At 41.5% G+C, this 16,728-nt stretch overlaps 1 protein-coding gene and 1 pseudogene across 1 annotated transcript; one reads left to right on the top strand and one right to left on the bottom strand.

Annotated features, from left to right (window-relative positions):
* Window positions 1–100: 100 nt before the first annotated feature.
* On the bottom strand, window positions 101–15,244 carry SGCB (sarcoglycan beta). Its single transcript, XM_053577773.1, has 6 exons — window positions 15,170–15,244; window positions 8,342–8,551; window positions 5,899–6,084; window positions 5,033–5,224; window positions 4,592–4,723; window positions 101–2,889 (listed from the first exon to the last, which is right to left on the bottom strand). Exons 1-6 carry the CDS (start codon window positions 15,203–15,205, stop codon window positions 2,686–2,688), a joined length of 960 nt encoding a protein of 319 aa, XP_053433748.1. The 5' UTR covers window positions 15,206–15,244; the 3' UTR covers window positions 101–2,685.
* LOC128575948 (60S ribosomal protein L35a-like) lies at window positions 10,208–10,678 on the top strand (annotated as a pseudogene).
* Window positions 15,245–16,728: the final 1,484 nt, after the last annotated feature.

Below are 16,728 nucleotides of genomic sequence, written 5' to 3'. Positions count from 1 at the left end.
TAATGTAGATGTATCAAAAACACAAGTGTCTCTCAAAGTGGAGTAAAAATAGATTACTTCTATGAATTAAATTCAACAAATAATACTTTGTAATAAAGTGTTCTGTGGTTTTTGTAAAAAATATTTATTTAAAGAGACTTTCAAAACAAATCTAGATAGAGTAGCAAGTAAAGAACACATGATTTAACAACATACCTAGCATTTGAATGAGAATTCCAGGAATTTCTTCCTGGACACCATTCATATATTAAGTGATGTTGTATACATCCAAAAGGGTTCAGAAGTCACTACAACTAGTAACACTCCAAAGGCATAAACCTCACTTGCTCTTTTTTCATTCATAACCTGCAGTAATGTTAGGTAGCAAGAAAATGCTCTCTCAGTAGAATTTAAAAACTTCATGGTCTCTTATACTTGGTTTTTCTCTCAGAGGGAACTGTACAATATTGAATACAAATTGTTTTTTTGTATTGTTTGTCTTATCCACACAGTTCAAAGTGACCCTGACTGCTGTCACACTTGAATGCAGGGTGGGGCTCGGGATACATCTCTATGGCCTATTTCACAGAAACTACTTTGGGGTCCCTGTGTCTTTCACATCAAATATATATGTGAAAAACCAACTGGCTTGAGGGGTGTAAATAATCATAATGGGGCATTATTACTAGGAGCAGAGATAAATTCTTACCCTTCCTTAAAAATTGCTAGTATCCCCTCCACTCTCCATTCCGATGCCTCCGGACTCATCTTTCAGGCACAGCACACGTGAAAAGGGTGACATTTGTGTGGCTAACGCTGCCAACCCAGCAGGCCATTCCCGGACTCCAGCTGTCTGGGCCTTTGCCCTCCCCACTTTACACTGTGCAGCCTGAGGGCTGGGGGTGTAAATATCTTGGCACCCCTGTTGACCACTGGGTGTCCCAGTGTGCCAAGGCCCATATATTAGGAAACTGGGGTAACTCACAAGTAGCTCAATGTCACCTCTCTAGTATTTTGGAATTGGCTTAAGATAGTTTAGAATCTGAGAGTAATATGTCATTTTTTGGCCTGACATTAGATTTATTTTTCTTTTAACTAGAGTAGGCATCCTGTTCTGTTTAATCCTTATCATCTTAGGTAAATTTAAACTAAACTTTGTTTATCTTTCCAGAGTTTTAAATAATTTAAAAGTCAGTGCAGGTAAGGAAAAGCACATGGCATTTGGAATACGTATCATGAATTCATTCTAGGTTTCAGTCAAATGTGAATTCCAATTACAGCCCTACTATTTACTATGTGATATTGGGCAGGCTTCTCAACTTTTCTGGTCCTTGGTTTGCTAGTGGGTAAAACTGGAATAAGAGCACCTCCTAACAGAGGTGTGGTGAGAATTAGGGATACTAGTAGGGTGACACCTAGGACAATGGCAATGTGTATCAGATGCTCAATAAGTAACAGCTATCATTATTATTTAAAAGTTAGAGCTGAGATCGTGTTTTACTTTCTGCCATATTGTGAAACTTAACATGTAGCATCATTCCAAGTTAACTTTCTATTACAGAATATTTTCTTCCTAGTGCAAAACTAAGAAACCATCGTTTTGACCTCATCTGTGGTTTCATGTGAAAATATGGCTCACAGTTAATGCATTAGAAATCTTGCATCTTTACTTTTAGGAGCTAAAAGGTAGCATGAAGCATTGATGGTGTAACCCGGTGACCTTCTTAAGTGGGACGATCCCCATTAGAATCACCAAAAGCTTAGTAATAGTGAGCTTAACACACTGCCTGCTGCGTAGGAAAAACTGTTCCTTGGGGCCATGGTGTTTTATTACAAAAATAGAACAATGATCCTTTCTCATTTCATGAAAAATTTGTTATTTTTTATTATTTTCTGTGCATGGGTTCTATGCAAGTTGCATGGTACTAGAATCAATTTTTACACTGCACGCTAGGTGAGCTGTATGCGACTCATGACGTGCTAACTGAATTCCACAAGTTATTTAGTTGTGTCTGGAGTGGACATTGGGTGATGCTAGATGATGACCTCTGAATCGCACTCCCTAAGTATGTGCAACAGTGTCATGTCCCTGCATACTATCATACTGATTTTGTTCAAAGACCTGCCAGGCAAACATCCAGGGGAAACGCGCAGTCAGAAGTTATGGCAATCAGAGAACAGCCTGGCACGCCTGGTGCCCTTGGGCGGATGGTTGGAGCAGGGCCACAGGAGGTGGGGGGACGTGCGGGTTGACAGAGAGACAATGAGTAGAGGTTTCACAGCACACAGGCAACCCAAGGTAAAGAGATGTATGAGTTATATATGCTTCATGAGGCCTGGGGCTCAAAGCTAGCATGAGTTAAATACAACTCACATGGCAGTTAATGTGCTAAATAGTGGCTTCAGCTTTTATCCTAGAAAAGGGATAATGGATTTTTAAAAACTTCTTTAAAGATTAATTTTGATGTTATTTACTTCTTACAATTATTTTAGAGAATAGTAACTTGAAGGTCGGTGTTAGAATGTGTTAGAACTTAGGCTCTCTGGGAACATTTTAAATACAGAGACTACATTAACAGATACAGTAGTGCTCTGCAGTTAAAATCATTACAATGAGTTAGCACGAACTCTGTAAAATCAATGATTTACATGCACACTCTTAAAAAAGGTCATGACACGAGCTTGTTGATGACCTCTGGGGTTCCTCTAGTGAGTGTTTCCACAGGGGTTGTCGGAGACCTGACAGCCCATATTCTGGCTGGTTACTTGCACTCTGAAGAGAGTCCCATCAGCACACATGCAGAGCTTGTAGCGCACCCAGTCCACAGGACCCAGCTGGTCTCCACTGGAGGAACTGGGCAGGCGGGTTGGGCTGACCATCACAGTCCCATTCAGGATGATACTGTTTTCCTATTAGGAGAATAATAATATGATTTACTCACCTGCCACAGGCGCCGCCCAGATTATTTTCATTTAAGTCCTAACAGAATTATAACAAAATTGCTGACTGATAAGTTTATGATGATGGTAAGAGAAACACTTTTTCTCCTAGAGGGAATTAATTTTAATTTAATTACTACTTTTGTAACACCATAAATGAAGTTTCAAACCATGTGATTTTGAAGACCAGACACTAAAAGGAAACTGGAAGTTTTTTACTTCAAGTCTGATGTTCTAGAAATATTCCTGTAGGTCTTTAAAATGCTTTCTTTTTAGGGACTCCTAAGCCTCTCTTTCCCTTCCTCACTCCTTCCCTTTCTTCTTTTCATTCACTCAACAATACTAAGTGCCTCCTATATGCCAGGGACTATTCTAGGTGCTGAGGATTCAGCACAACAGTCCTGCTGTGGCTGTTGTTCAACATCATTCTCTTAGAAGAACGGTTTCTTACCATAACATCTGTAAAAACTACTCAGTATTGTGAGTGAGTTTCTGGCAAGAAATATATTTTATGTTCATGCATAGGGTTATGTACTTTGGAGGGAAAAGCCATTTATGAAAGTGAAACAACTAATTTTTTAAAGCTTTTTTTTTTTTAGAACTGGGAAATTGACTTTTTTAAAAAGGGAAGGAATTATATATAAGTATGTAGGTTTCAGTTCACTTTTGTTACATAATTCTTGGTAAGAGAAATTCAATTAGCTTTAGTGAAACAGTATATTGTAGGTGTCCAAAGGCATTTTGAATAAATATGCTTTGACCAGAATTGTGAGCCCATGAACTCATGGTGCCCTTAAATGGGATATGATACCTGTTCAGATATAATCTATGAAGTACAAAGAAAATTTAATGTGCAAAGCCACAATAAAGGCAAAAATCTTTTTCTTTTACAATTAATAACAAATAAAAATATATTTTTAATAAAGATCTAAATAAACACATTTTATACATTTGTTAATGGATTTTTTTCACATCACTGGATATGAAACTAGGGAAGAATATGAAAATCTTAATTAAAAACAACTACTTCATGGCATAGATATTTACTTTGATCTTCTAGAATTCTCTCTTTTTAATTTTTATTTATTTATTTTTTGAGACAGAGTCTCACTTGGTCACCCTTGGTAGAGTTCTGTGGCATCTTAGCTCACAGCAACCTCAAACTCTTGGGTTCAAGTGATCATCTTGCCTCAGCCTCCCAAATAGCTAGGACTACAGGTGCTTGCCTCATCACCTGGCTATTTTTTTTTAGAGACGGGGGTGGGGAGGGCTCACTCCGGCTCAGGCTGGTCTCGAACCTGTGAGCTCAGTCAATCTACCTGCCTCGGCCTCCCAAGTGCTGGCATTACAGGTGTGAGACACTGCACCAGCCAGAATTCTCTTTTAGAAGGTTTTTTTTAGCCTTCTAAAATAATACAAGTGATCATTATAACAAAAAAATTAGAAAATACATGCTAACAAAAATAAAAATAAAATCATCCATTATCTGCTATTTGTAGTTAAATACTGTTGCCATTTTGAAATATCCTTACAGATGTTTATAGACATACATTATGTTCTGATATGTAAAATAAATATGACATCAATTTTCATAACAGAATACTATTCCACATATGAATTTATGTATTCAAGAACCCAGGTATTCTCTTAAGCTCTCAAAAAAAATACTCACAGCCTTTAACTCCATATTACCACCCATGTGAAATTCAATGGTTTTGCCCATGATGAATACTCCTTCATTTCCACGTACAATAGCACGCCCATCAACTTTTATGTTTAAATCACTGGTAGCATTGCTGGTAATCTGAAAATTTTAAAAAAGTACTGAAAAGACATTCTAAATTAATGTGAGAATTATTATCAAAGATAGAGAAACACGTTTCCATCATGAAATATGGAAGGCAAGTGTTTTCATTCATGTTTTATAAATGTAGAAATTAGAGAGAGAGGACTTGATCATACAGATTGTTAATGACGGATCTAGGACTAAGTATTTCCAATGTTCTAGAATATATTCTTTCATATCACTATAAAATAGTAAAACTCTCCTTCCACTTTATAACTTTAGACAATAATTCTCTCCCATTAGTAAAGCAAAGAAAATAAATCATACCCTTTCCGTAGACGCTTTCTGAACATTCAAACTTTTCACTCCCCTTGGCAAATGAAACTCATGAGTTTCATAGTCTGTGCTGAACAAGATATTTTGAGTTCTTGGATCAAAAAACTGCATACCAATGTCACTTGTAATAGAGGTTTTGTTCTTTTCTACACTGAGTTTTGTTGTCCCTTGCTGAAAAACAATCTTCAGAAAAACACTTTATTGTGAATACGGTTTCGAAGAATACTGCAACCAAAATTCATTAAGAATATTATAAAGAACATTACAAAATACTATTTAAAAAGCTATAACAATAGACCAACTTCAAATATCTTATTGGTTTTTCATTATTTATTTGCTTATCCTGCTCTTCACAAATACAGGATATTAGGGAACACAGTCCAAGGCCTGAGTGGTTGTGGTTAGGATAACTTCTTCAGGTTTTATTCAGCTGAAAACCTATGATATAGCAGACTGTTGGCATGGGCTGCCATTGACTAGGCTGGCCTATTCTCTTCCATATTCTCCCCAAAGACAGGGTATTCTAACCTGAGAAGGTGCTTTTTTGAATGACTTCCTTATATGAAGGGGAAAAGAATAACCTATGTATTCTTAGATACTAATTACATCATCATAGAGAACACTACCCTTGAACAAATCTGGAATACTAAAAAAAATCCAACTTTAATAGCTTTCAAAATCAAAATATTATTAAACATTTAGTAATTGTAAATATATTTTTAAAACATGCATAAATATATTAATTTTCTCTGAAGGGAAAAATATATTTTCAATATACAACTCTAGGTTTTTGCAAAGAATTTTTTTCTAATGCCCCTCTCCATTCACATAGTATTTCAGTTAGTGTGGTAACTTACAGGCTGGTTGTTGCCAGTGATTACCAAATTTTCATTTCGCCTTCCTCCTACGGTGCTCTTATAAAGAGGGTGTATGACGCCCATGTCAGACACTTGCTTAAACCGAAGCAGGCCACTCTCATGAAATTCCATGCTGTCACAGCCATTTGGTCCAATGCGGATCACAGCCCAGATAACAAGGGTTATCTGACAAGGAACACAAGTCCACTGTTAGTAAGCAGCATAATTTAAAATAATTGGAAAACAAATAGAAAACATAATTGCCAAACACTGAAGATCTCCTACAATGTTTTATCAGTGAGATGAAGATATCTATTGGTTTCCCACGGAGTAACACAACCAGTTTTATTTTTATCAAAGTATTACATGCCAATAGCTGAAAGTAAAAATGTTCTAAAAGATGTATAATAGAGGAACATCTCTTGCTTCTTCTACTCTCTCCATATCCTACTCCCAGGGAAAACTACTTTCAACAATTTTAGCTATTTTGTTTAGAATTTATCACCATATAATATACATATACGGTCATTTCTTCATTCATCAGTCTCAGGTTTTATCAATAATTTCCTATTTTAGCAGGGAAGAATTTTGGCTCATCTATACCTGTTTTCCCTCCTAAATCCAATCTCAAGTTTTGGTTAAATTCATATTCAATATTTTCAGTATTAGCCCACGTAAATATTGTTTGAGGGCAGTTCCTTTCCTGTACTTTGTCTCTTTCAGAGTTTAATACTTCCTTTTTAAATTTGCTTAGTTTCTTTGAAAATCTAACTAAATCTCAAATCCTTCAACATTGTGGTAAAATCTCTCAATAAAATGTCCTATGAGTCCCAGCTTCAAGCAGAAAAAACCCTCTCTGGTCCCGTGTGCCGAGAGGTCCTAGTTTTGCGTGGGGTGCGGGGTTGGCTGACTAACCTAAGGGTTCCTGCCTCATTCCTACTTTCCACGGTGTTTGTTCTTCTAATTCTTGAGGCTTTTCAGGATTTTACAACTCAGTCCCCAAGAGGAGAAACACACACACGCGGCTCCTCTCCGTGTCAATTTTTTTGCCATCCTTCCTCCTACTTCTTGCCTTCACGTCTTATGGTTCAGGATTTCAGCTGCTCCCATTTTCTTCAATGATATTTCTGTTTCCTGACATTGTTGCTTTGGGATGAACTTTTTAGACGAGAGGATAAAAATCTCCTTGATTCTTCCATCTTCACCAGATGTCTCCAGTAAAATAAAGTTATAGAAGTAAAATATATTCAGAATTTCTGCTCCAAGTAAAGCTATCTATTGTACCTACTATGAAATGTGTAGTACCAGCTCTTTCTGATTTGAGTGAAGAATCAGACACCAATGTTTTACATGTATATAAAATACAAAAAGGACTGGCTTGAGTGCATTAGAAGTTGGAAATAAAAAAGAATCACTTTAAACTGATGTAGACCATGTTAATGATCACTTTTAGGTACACCAATGATCACTTTCTCTGGAAATACTTGTCCACACATATGTCAGAGCATTTGAAATTTAACCTTCAGATAGTTACAACCTCAAATTAAAAGGTCGTCTTCTTTAAAAAAACAAGTATCTTTGGAAAAGGCAATTGATCACGTCCTTAGCACCTTAGCATGAATCAGCTTACCAGATCTTTGCATGCCTTGAAAATGGGAACTCAGGACTATAAGATATAGCTCTTTTTGGCCATCAAACGGGCTTACAATTTTAAAATGTAATTGAGGAGACAACACTAAAAAGAGAAAGATTTTACTGTTTAGGAGGGTGAAAACAATAAAATCATCTTAACAAAATTCTTTCCTACTGAGTTGATTCTACTTCATTAAGAGTCTCATGCCCTACTAATGGAGCTGGCCAGGACACTCACAATTCTACCCTTCTTGAAAGTTAAATCCATTAAAGAGAAGAATCCATGAACAACTTCATATATGTACACTTCCATGTACACTTCCATGAAGTTCATATATGTACACCTAATATTCACATACTAGGTTTTTTTTATGTGTAATAGGTTTATTAAAACTCAGTAGGAGATAAAATACGTATAGAAAAGCAGAAAATAGGGTGGTGCCTGTGGCTCAGTGAGTAGGGTGCAGGCCCTATGTACCGAGGGTGGTGGGTTCAAACCTGAAACTGCAACAACAAAAAACAGCTGGGCGTTGTGGTGGGCACTTGTGGTCCCAGCTACTCGGGAGGCTGAGGCAAGAGAATCACCTAAGCCCAGGAACTGGTGGTTGCCATGTGCTGTGATGCCACAGAACTCTATGGAGGGCAATAAAGTGAGACTCTGTCTCTTAAAAAAAAAAAAAAAAAGAAAAGAAAAGCAGAAAATAAGACAACTCCCAACTAAATTACAGAAACCAAGTCCATGATTTTAGTGGAAAATAGATGGAAAATTCCCCCTGGCAATTAAAAGTAGTATTCTGTATCATATACTCACAATTAAATTGATGACAGCCAGGATAAATAAGAGGATAATCACACAGATGGCTAAATTGCCCTTTCTTCCTCTCAAGCCCGTTTTATGGAGACGATCTTCATCAATTGGAATATATCCGGCTTTAAAGTTACTGTTGTGTTCTTTATTAACATTCCTCCTCTCAACAGCCTTCTCACGCATGGACTTCTTCACAGGACCATTGGAACTTTGCTAAAGGCAAAACACAACATAATGCAACAAGTATTCCCCTCTTTTTTGATGCATTTATTTATTAAGTGCAAACTCACAACTAAAGAAAGCTGAATTGGTTACTGCTATATTTTCCACTGTTGACCTGCAAGTCATATGGAATTGCAGGCTCCCAGTAAGGACATGACTTAGGGTTAGTATAGATAGAACCTTTAGAGTAACTAACAGACAACGTGCTTTCCCTCTCCGATTTCGGTAGTACTGTCAGTGAAGTGCACAGCTCACTTCTGAGCGGAGCTGTCATATTATCCCACAGGGGGAGTCTTGTTTTTATGAATAATTTACCACTTCGTTTTCTCATACACTTGGCTCTGCACATCTATGGGTTCTGCATTCATGGAGTCAACCACTGCAGATGGCTAGTATTTGGAAAAAAATGTATGAATGTATCTGTATCCATCATGTACAGACTTCTTCCCATCTCATTATTCCCTGAACAATACAGTGTAACAACTATTTACCTACATTTACATAGTACAGGAATTATAGTAATCTAGAGACAATTAAAGTATACAGAAGGATGTATGCAGGTTATGTACAAATACTACGCCATTTTCTATAAGGGTCTTGAGTATCCATTTTGATATTTGTGGGGTAGGGCCTGGCCACAGATGTACACACACATATATCTTCTTTTTTTTTTCATTTATATGAAGAGAACTTGGAAAGGCTGCCACAGTTCGTTACTTATAACTCCACTGATCAAAGCTAACATTATCTTAAATTAGCACTTTTTAAAGTATGGGATGGGAAATCCTGAGAGGGTTCCATAAATCTCATCTGGGATCTATATTTTCAAATTAACACTATTTACTTTTTCCACTCTCCTAGTGTCATGAATACACAGGCTATCTGGGACGACATCATCACTCAATGGAACGTGTGCTTGTGTAGTCCTGAGCTTTAACCATTTCTCACTTTTAATTTCTCACATGGGAAACATGAATGGATATAAGTCACATAAAACAAAGATCTTTGGGACCTTCAGTAATTTTTAAGAGTAGAAAGAAAACCTGAGACAAAAACACGTGAGAATCTCTAACTAGATGATGGTTGAATGACGTTTTAGGTAACAATCTTGTACATCAAGAGCACAAGAGAAATAGTAAGAAATGGATACTCTCTAATTTACATGTTTTTTTAAGAGCTCTGAGGAAACCCATTTATTGAATACATATTCAGTAAGCTTAAACATTAGCACTATAAATTGGAATACAAAAGAAATATAGGACAGGATCCGTATCCTGTAGGTATTACAGGTGTGATACTAGGTACTGCACATATTAAATACTTAACAATGCAGCTCTGTATATTCAGGCACCAAAATCAATGGTATAGGCGATACATGCTGCAGAGATCAAAGAGAGAGACAGGTGGACCTGGGGCTGGTAGGGAAATGGGAGGAGTCAGACCCTGGTGACGCAGAGAGAATAGAGCTGGAAAAGTAGGAGCAGGTCGTTGATGTTCTTAGACTGTGGGATACAAATCCTATTCTTTATTTTCTGTTTAACTGGTGGTCTCTGCATATTTCAGGACACTGAATGTGTGGGTGTTTGTTGGAAAGAGTGGGAGGAGGAAGGAATACCAGTGAACAAGCTGGGTTGGGAGGTTGTGGAAATGAAGGTTTGAGCTGATAAGGACCTAAACTAAGCTGGGATGAAAAAGGATGGACAAAAAGAGAAAAGAAGGCTTTTCTCTTTCTGCTATCTTGGGGCCTGTGGAGGTCTGCTGGAAACAGGACTTGTAAAAGGCAAATATGTTTTGATGGCTGTTGTCCAAGGCCATTTTTGCTGGCTATCAGTGGGGTCTCCAGAACCCAAGAGAGCACACAGCTCTTCTTAAAATTGAAGGTGTTTATGCCCGAGATGAAACTGAATTCTATTTGGGCAAGAGATGTGCTTATGTATACAAAGCAAAGAACACCACAGTGACTCCTGGTGGCAAACTGAACAAAACCAGGGTAATCTGGGGAAAGGTAACTCGGTCCTTGGAAACAGTGGCATAGTTCATGCCAAATTCTGAAGCAACCTCCCTGCTAAGGCCACTGGACACAGAATCTGTGTGATGTTCTATCCCTCAAGGATTTAAACTGATAAAAAGTAAATAAAAGTGGATTGGTGCTCTTGTATTTTTATTAAGAAATGTTAAAAAACTTATTGCCTTAAAAAAATAGAGAGAGATGAGAAGAGTTAATAGAATTTGTAGCTAGGTTCAAAAAGTGAACCTTGGCTTGGCACCTATAGCACAGTGGTGATGCCAGCCACATACACTGAGACTGGCAGGTTTGAACCTGGCCTGGGCCAGCTAAACAACGACAACTGCAACAACAACAAAAAATAGCCGGGCATTGCGGTGAGCGCCTGCAGTCCCAGCTACTTGGGAGGCTTTCCTCTTTCTGCTATCTTGGGGCCTGTGGAGGCAAGAGAATTGCTTGAGCCTCAAAGGAGTTTGAGGTTGCTGTGAGTTGTGAAGCCACAGTACTCTACCGAGGGCAACATAAAGAGACTGTCTCAAAAAAAAAAAAAAAAAAAAAAAAAAAAAGAGTGAACCTCATGTTTACTGAATGGTGACTAGTTAATAGAGAATGAAGGAGGGGGAAGATTCTACATATGTTGCATTTGAACTGAATGAGAAATACCACATGTCTTAAAGGCAACTGGAAGTATAGGATCAAATATTAGGTCACCTAGGACTAGGGAGAGAGATTTGAGAGTCCTCAGTCAGTAAAGCTATAACCAGATTAGTTCACTGTGACAAACAGCATGGAGGGAAGAGGACGAAGAGCTGAGGATGTAGGGTAGTCTTGGGAAACTTTAAGTGTGCAGGAAAACTGGAAAATAAGAAATATGATGGACAGCGGAAACTAAGGATCTGCAGTATGAACTTGACTTGCCAAAAAGTCCCTTCAGGCTCAGTGCCTACAGCACAGTGGTTACAGCGCCAGCCACATGCACTGAGGCTGGTGGGTTCGAACCTGGCCTGGGCCAGCTGAACAATAATGACAACTGCAACAAAAAAAAAGATGGGTGTTGTGGTGGGCACCTGTAGTCCCAGCTACTTGAGAGGCTGAGGCAAGAGAATTGCTTAAGCCCAAGAGTTTGAGGTTGCTGCGAGCTGCACTCTACCCAGGGTGACATAGTGAGACTCTGTCTAAAAAAAAAAAAATCCCTTCATAACATGCAAAGATGAACTTTAAATAGCACACTGCTAAGTAGGGAAGAGACAGTCCTAAGAGATGCCAGCCTGTATACATCTATTTGTTAGTTCAGAAAGAGAAAACAGGAAAGAGAGGAAATTGCAGCTAAAGAATTATGACCTATCAGATGAAAGCTGTGTTTAGTCTTTACCCCCTCCCTTAATTTCAAAAGACTCATAAGTTTGATACTAGAAGGGAAAAAAGCTAAGAGAGAAAAAGACCAATATTTCAGAGTGGGGCTGAATCATGGGGAAATGAATTCTTTCAGGAGTCAGGAAAGAAAACTATATAAAATACAGAAGAAAATACTCTTAAAAGGTGGAGTCCCACTTCACTTGAAACTTAACGGAATGCTTTACACCCGGAAGGGGAGACATTCTCCTTGCTAAAGATGAGACACACAAGGCCATGTGCCAAGAAGAGTGGCAATGCCTGGAATCTGAACGCGGTAGCCACAGCAGGCTAATAGAAGGCTTGTGGAAACCGCTGGTAATGTCATAGATCAAAACTTTAAAATTGCACAAAGCAATAAGGAAGGCTCTGTAGAAGGTCGTTCACTTTACTCAGAAGATTTTTCTCTTACTGAACACATTGCTGAATAAAGCTGTGCTCGGTGTGTACAGCATAAGGGCGCCCCATCTGAGGACACTCAGAACACTTAGAAATGAATATACATTTGAGTAGTTTTCAGGACAAGGCAATGCAGTACCTTAAGGGAAGGTGTTTCCTTCTAATTTGCGCGCGCACACACACACACACACACACACGCACACACGCACACACGACAGGCATCTGAGAGCCCTGGTAGAGGCAACTTAAAAGTCTTAGCCAGGACTGGGTATGATGGCTTCACTCTGGGAGGCTGAGGAGGGTGGATTGTCCAAGCTCAGAAGTCTGAGACCAATCTGTGCAAGAGCAAGACTCCATCTTTACTAAAAATGGAAAAACTAGTTGGGCATTGTTGCAGCACCTGTACACCCAGCTACTCAGGAGGCAGAGGTAAGAGGCTTGCTCGAACTCAGGAGTTTGAGGTTGCTGTGAGCTATGATGCCATGGCACTCTACCCAGGGTGACAGAGTGAGACTGTCTTAAAAAAAAAAAAAAAGAAAGAAAGAAAGTCTTAGCCAGAATTTAAATATAGGTCCAATAAAAGAAAAGGCACAATTCATCCCTATGGGAGATGCATTCTTTAGTCTCCTCTGCTTCCAATTTGATGCATTCAGCATTTATTAAATAGCTACCATTTGCCAGGTGCTCCACACTACCAAAAAGAACAGGACACAGTGTCTACCTTCAAGGAGCTTAATTACAGGCTGGTAAGGAAGAGAGGTAAGGTCTCTAACAATTCACACAACATAGTAAGTGCTGTAGGGGAGCAATGCGTACAATACTGAAAAGCCACAGAAGACAAATGCAACCCACTTAACCCCCAGGCAAAGGTTTCTAAGAAAAGTTTGAGGGTTGAGTAGAGTCTTGAAGGATGGACAGGAGTTAGCCAGACAAAAGAGCAGAATACAGCATGGAGACTTTAAGCATAAGTCATCTCTGGGGTAATTAATTTTGTCAGCTTTATGTGTCTGGTGAGGACAACAGGTCCAGGAATGAAGCAAAAAACAAAGTGAAAGATGTAATCAGGGGCCAGTGAATGACAAATACCATGGCAAGAATGTGATGGGCTTTATCCTGAAGGCAATGGGGAACTACTGAAGATTTAAAATCAGATTTGCATTGTAGCAAAATCACACCAAAAGAGATGCACTGGACCAGAGAGCCTAGAGATGACCGCATCAACAGCAGGTTTCTTTGACTCCATCTGGGGGTCTGGTTGAATTTTGGCATTGGAAATTAGGATTGGGGAGAAATGCTATGAGGTAGAACTGTCAGGACCTGATGACTGGTTGGATGTGAATGTGCCACAGGGGGGTCTAGGATGACTCAGAAGCAGGACCAGCTATATCCCATTTGTGGGATCAAAGGGAAAAAGAAAATGTGAGACTCCCTGTTGAAAGTCAAGAGCGGAACAGCAGAGCAGTACACCAGGGTGGTTCTCCTGAGCACTCTCAAGCTGGTCCAGATCTTCAGATTCTGGCTAGGTTAACTGAGCAACGGATGGTTGTAACCCTTTCCATAGTGACTATGACACAGTCTGATCCTGAACACTTTTGAGTTTGAGGTCCCTAATGAAAATTTGGTTAAATTCAGGCCTGGGGACATAACAGCATACATGTGAAGAGGAGACTGCGGTGTGTATCCTACTGCCCAGCTTTTGTGTAAAGCAAAAAAAGAAGCTAAGAGTATCCAATAGGAATGATGTGGATGGAAAAGTATCATCCGAAACAGAAGCTGATACACTGGGCAGGAACTCAGCAAGGCCAGGGCTCCACCTGCATCTTAACTGTAAGAAGCTCTCTCTCCTTTCAGTTTCCCTCCTCCTTTACATTTTATTTTGCTATTACGAATCTGGAGCTTGACTGTTGCCTTTAGTTATTTTCCTGCATTTATCCGGCTGTTTAACTTTAAGCTCCTTGAAGGCATATTTTATGTCTTCTAATTTTTTATGTCCCTTAGAATGAGTCTCTGGTGATGTATATCTAATAGGTCTCTAACAGTTAATTACCTAAGAAAATCTTTCCCAAGCTCAAACAGAAGGTGGGCAACTTGACTAATTTTTTTCAACAATGTTGAAGAATGAGACTGTTTCAAGAGAAACTATCATATCATAGTTTTTCAAAGAAAAACAACAGTTAAGAAGAAGAGGCTGTGTGTGTGTGTGTGTGTGTGTGTGTGTGTGTGTGGCGTTATTTTGGGGAGAGAAAGTCTTTTAAACCATTTTAAGTTACACGTCTACAATGCAGGTCAAGAAATCATCAGTTTTATACTGGCGATTAAATCTCCAAAAACCAAAGTGAAGGGAAATCTGGGATGTATGTATGTCCCGGATGGCACAAACCAAGAAGTGGCAGCAAGCTGACACCCAGGCAACAGCTGACCACTGCTCGGCTGTCGTCAGGGGAGCCTCCCTGCTGGGACTGAGGTTATTTTTATCTGCATCGCGGCTGGCAGCTGAGCGGGGCAAGTCCCAGCACAGGCTCCGGGCTGGCACAGCCGCCTGTTGGCCCCTCCCGGCGGAGACCCTGCTCATCTCGGCTGAGGGACAGCCAGGCCGGGCAGAGGGCCGCAGCGGGCTCCCCACCTCGGGTGCCGCCCGGCCACTGCCAGCATCCTCGCCCGCGGACAGCTCCTCCCGCCCGCGGAGCCCGGCCGCCTCCGGCCCTGGAGCCCCGGACCCCGCCGGCCGCATCGCCGGCCCCGCCGCGGCCCCCACCTGCAGGACCCGGCCTCCCCCGCTCCTCCAGCCCCGGGCCGCGGCGGGGCTCACAGACCTGCTCGGCCGTCGCCGCCGCCGCCGCTGCCGCCATCTTCCGGCGCCCGCTGCGCTCCCCGCCCCGCCCCGCCCCGCCCCGCTCCTCCCCGCCCGCCGCTCCCCGCGCTGCGCCTGCGCCCTGGACGGACTTGGGGGCGCCGCTCTCCTCTCCCGGCCCGCGCCTTGGGGGAGGGTTGCGGAGCCCGTGGGGTGCGCCGGCCCAGGCTCCGCGAGGCCCCCTGCACCCAGGATCGGGCCGCCGGGCGCCTTTTATCCCGTGGGGGCGGCAGGAGCTGTGGGGGCTCCCGAGAGAGGGCGCCTGTCCCTGCCCCTCGGTTCCCGGTCGCCGAGGGGCCACCGCTCGGGCTGGGGTGGGAAGGGCGACGGTGAGGGTACACGTGGGCGAGGGCAGGGTGGCGATCACGTGGGCAGATTGAACAAGCTGCCGAGCAGGCAGCTAAAATCTTAAAAACTGAGAGCCGTCGGGGAGGACGTGCAATCACCTGGGGGCTGCTTCGGGACTTTGGAGGACCTCCCAGGGCTGGCGATTTCCCCCCACGGTGTTGGGGGGGATTTTGCATTTCGTACTGTAGAGTGTTGACTGCGCATATCCCAGGGAACCTGATGTAAGGGGCGTTTACTGCACACCAGGAAGCCACCCGAGTGTGAAGTAACTTGAGCAAACGTTGTGCCCTGTGATCGATGTAATCCAGTAGTCCTTTTAGCTACAAAAAAGTTGCTGGGAATTCAGTAGCAACCAAGGTGCAGGAACTATTCCCCATGTAGGCAGATCACGTCCAGCCGGCACCTCTGGGCCCGAGGGCTGCCTAGCTCTGCAGCAAACACCAGAGACGGGCGGTGAAGGCTTTCCTTGTCTAGGAACTAGGTCAGTTTTGCTTCTGGATGACCTGAGCGGTTATTTCGCTGATCTGCTTTCTTCCCATCAGAGGCCTGCTGTGCAGTTTAAATTAGATAACTGTCGGGTAGGAAATCTCTCATCATCTTTCCCTTCTCTTCCCTGACTTTAGCTAATGTCAGGACTTAAAGTCATCAATCGCTCTCTGCGTTTGTTTCTTTTTTCCCAAATGCTGGATCCACTTAACTCACAACTCTAAGTTCATTCCTCCCACAGTCTCTAGGACAAACCCGCAGTTTTAGGTAGAAAGACGGGAAGTTACCAGTTTCTGTTAAGAGTCTGGCTCTGGTCTGGGTTATCAAATCAGATCATTGGGCTTTTGACGGATCCCGTCTCCAGATCTGGTAATGAACCCTTTCCTTCCTACACGTTGTTTCCTCTGCTGGGGAAGTCCTCTTTTTCTCTGGCAAGCACACTGGTATTCATCCTCTAAGAATCTAGTCACACATTCCATCCTTTGCAAAGGAGGCTCCCGCAATCTGCCCCTACCGCTACCCCCAACGTTTTGTAGGCTTCCCAGTGCGTTGTATTTCCCCTCGTCTACCTGCTGACTTCAGGAGATGGTGTATTCTCCTGGTAGCTTGATATCTTATTCCTACTTTTATCTTCAATGTCTAGCCCCGCAGTGACACTTAATCAATGTCTTAGAAATTTGCCCCAGG

This window comes from Nycticebus coucang, chromosome 23 (assembly GCF_027406575.1).
Source record: "Nycticebus coucang isolate mNycCou1 chromosome 23, mNycCou1.pri, whole genome shotgun sequence".
Taxonomy (NCBI): Eukaryota; Metazoa; Chordata; class Mammalia; order Primates; family Lorisidae; genus Nycticebus; species Nycticebus coucang.
This window is presented reverse-complemented; position numbering and strand designations above follow the sequence as displayed.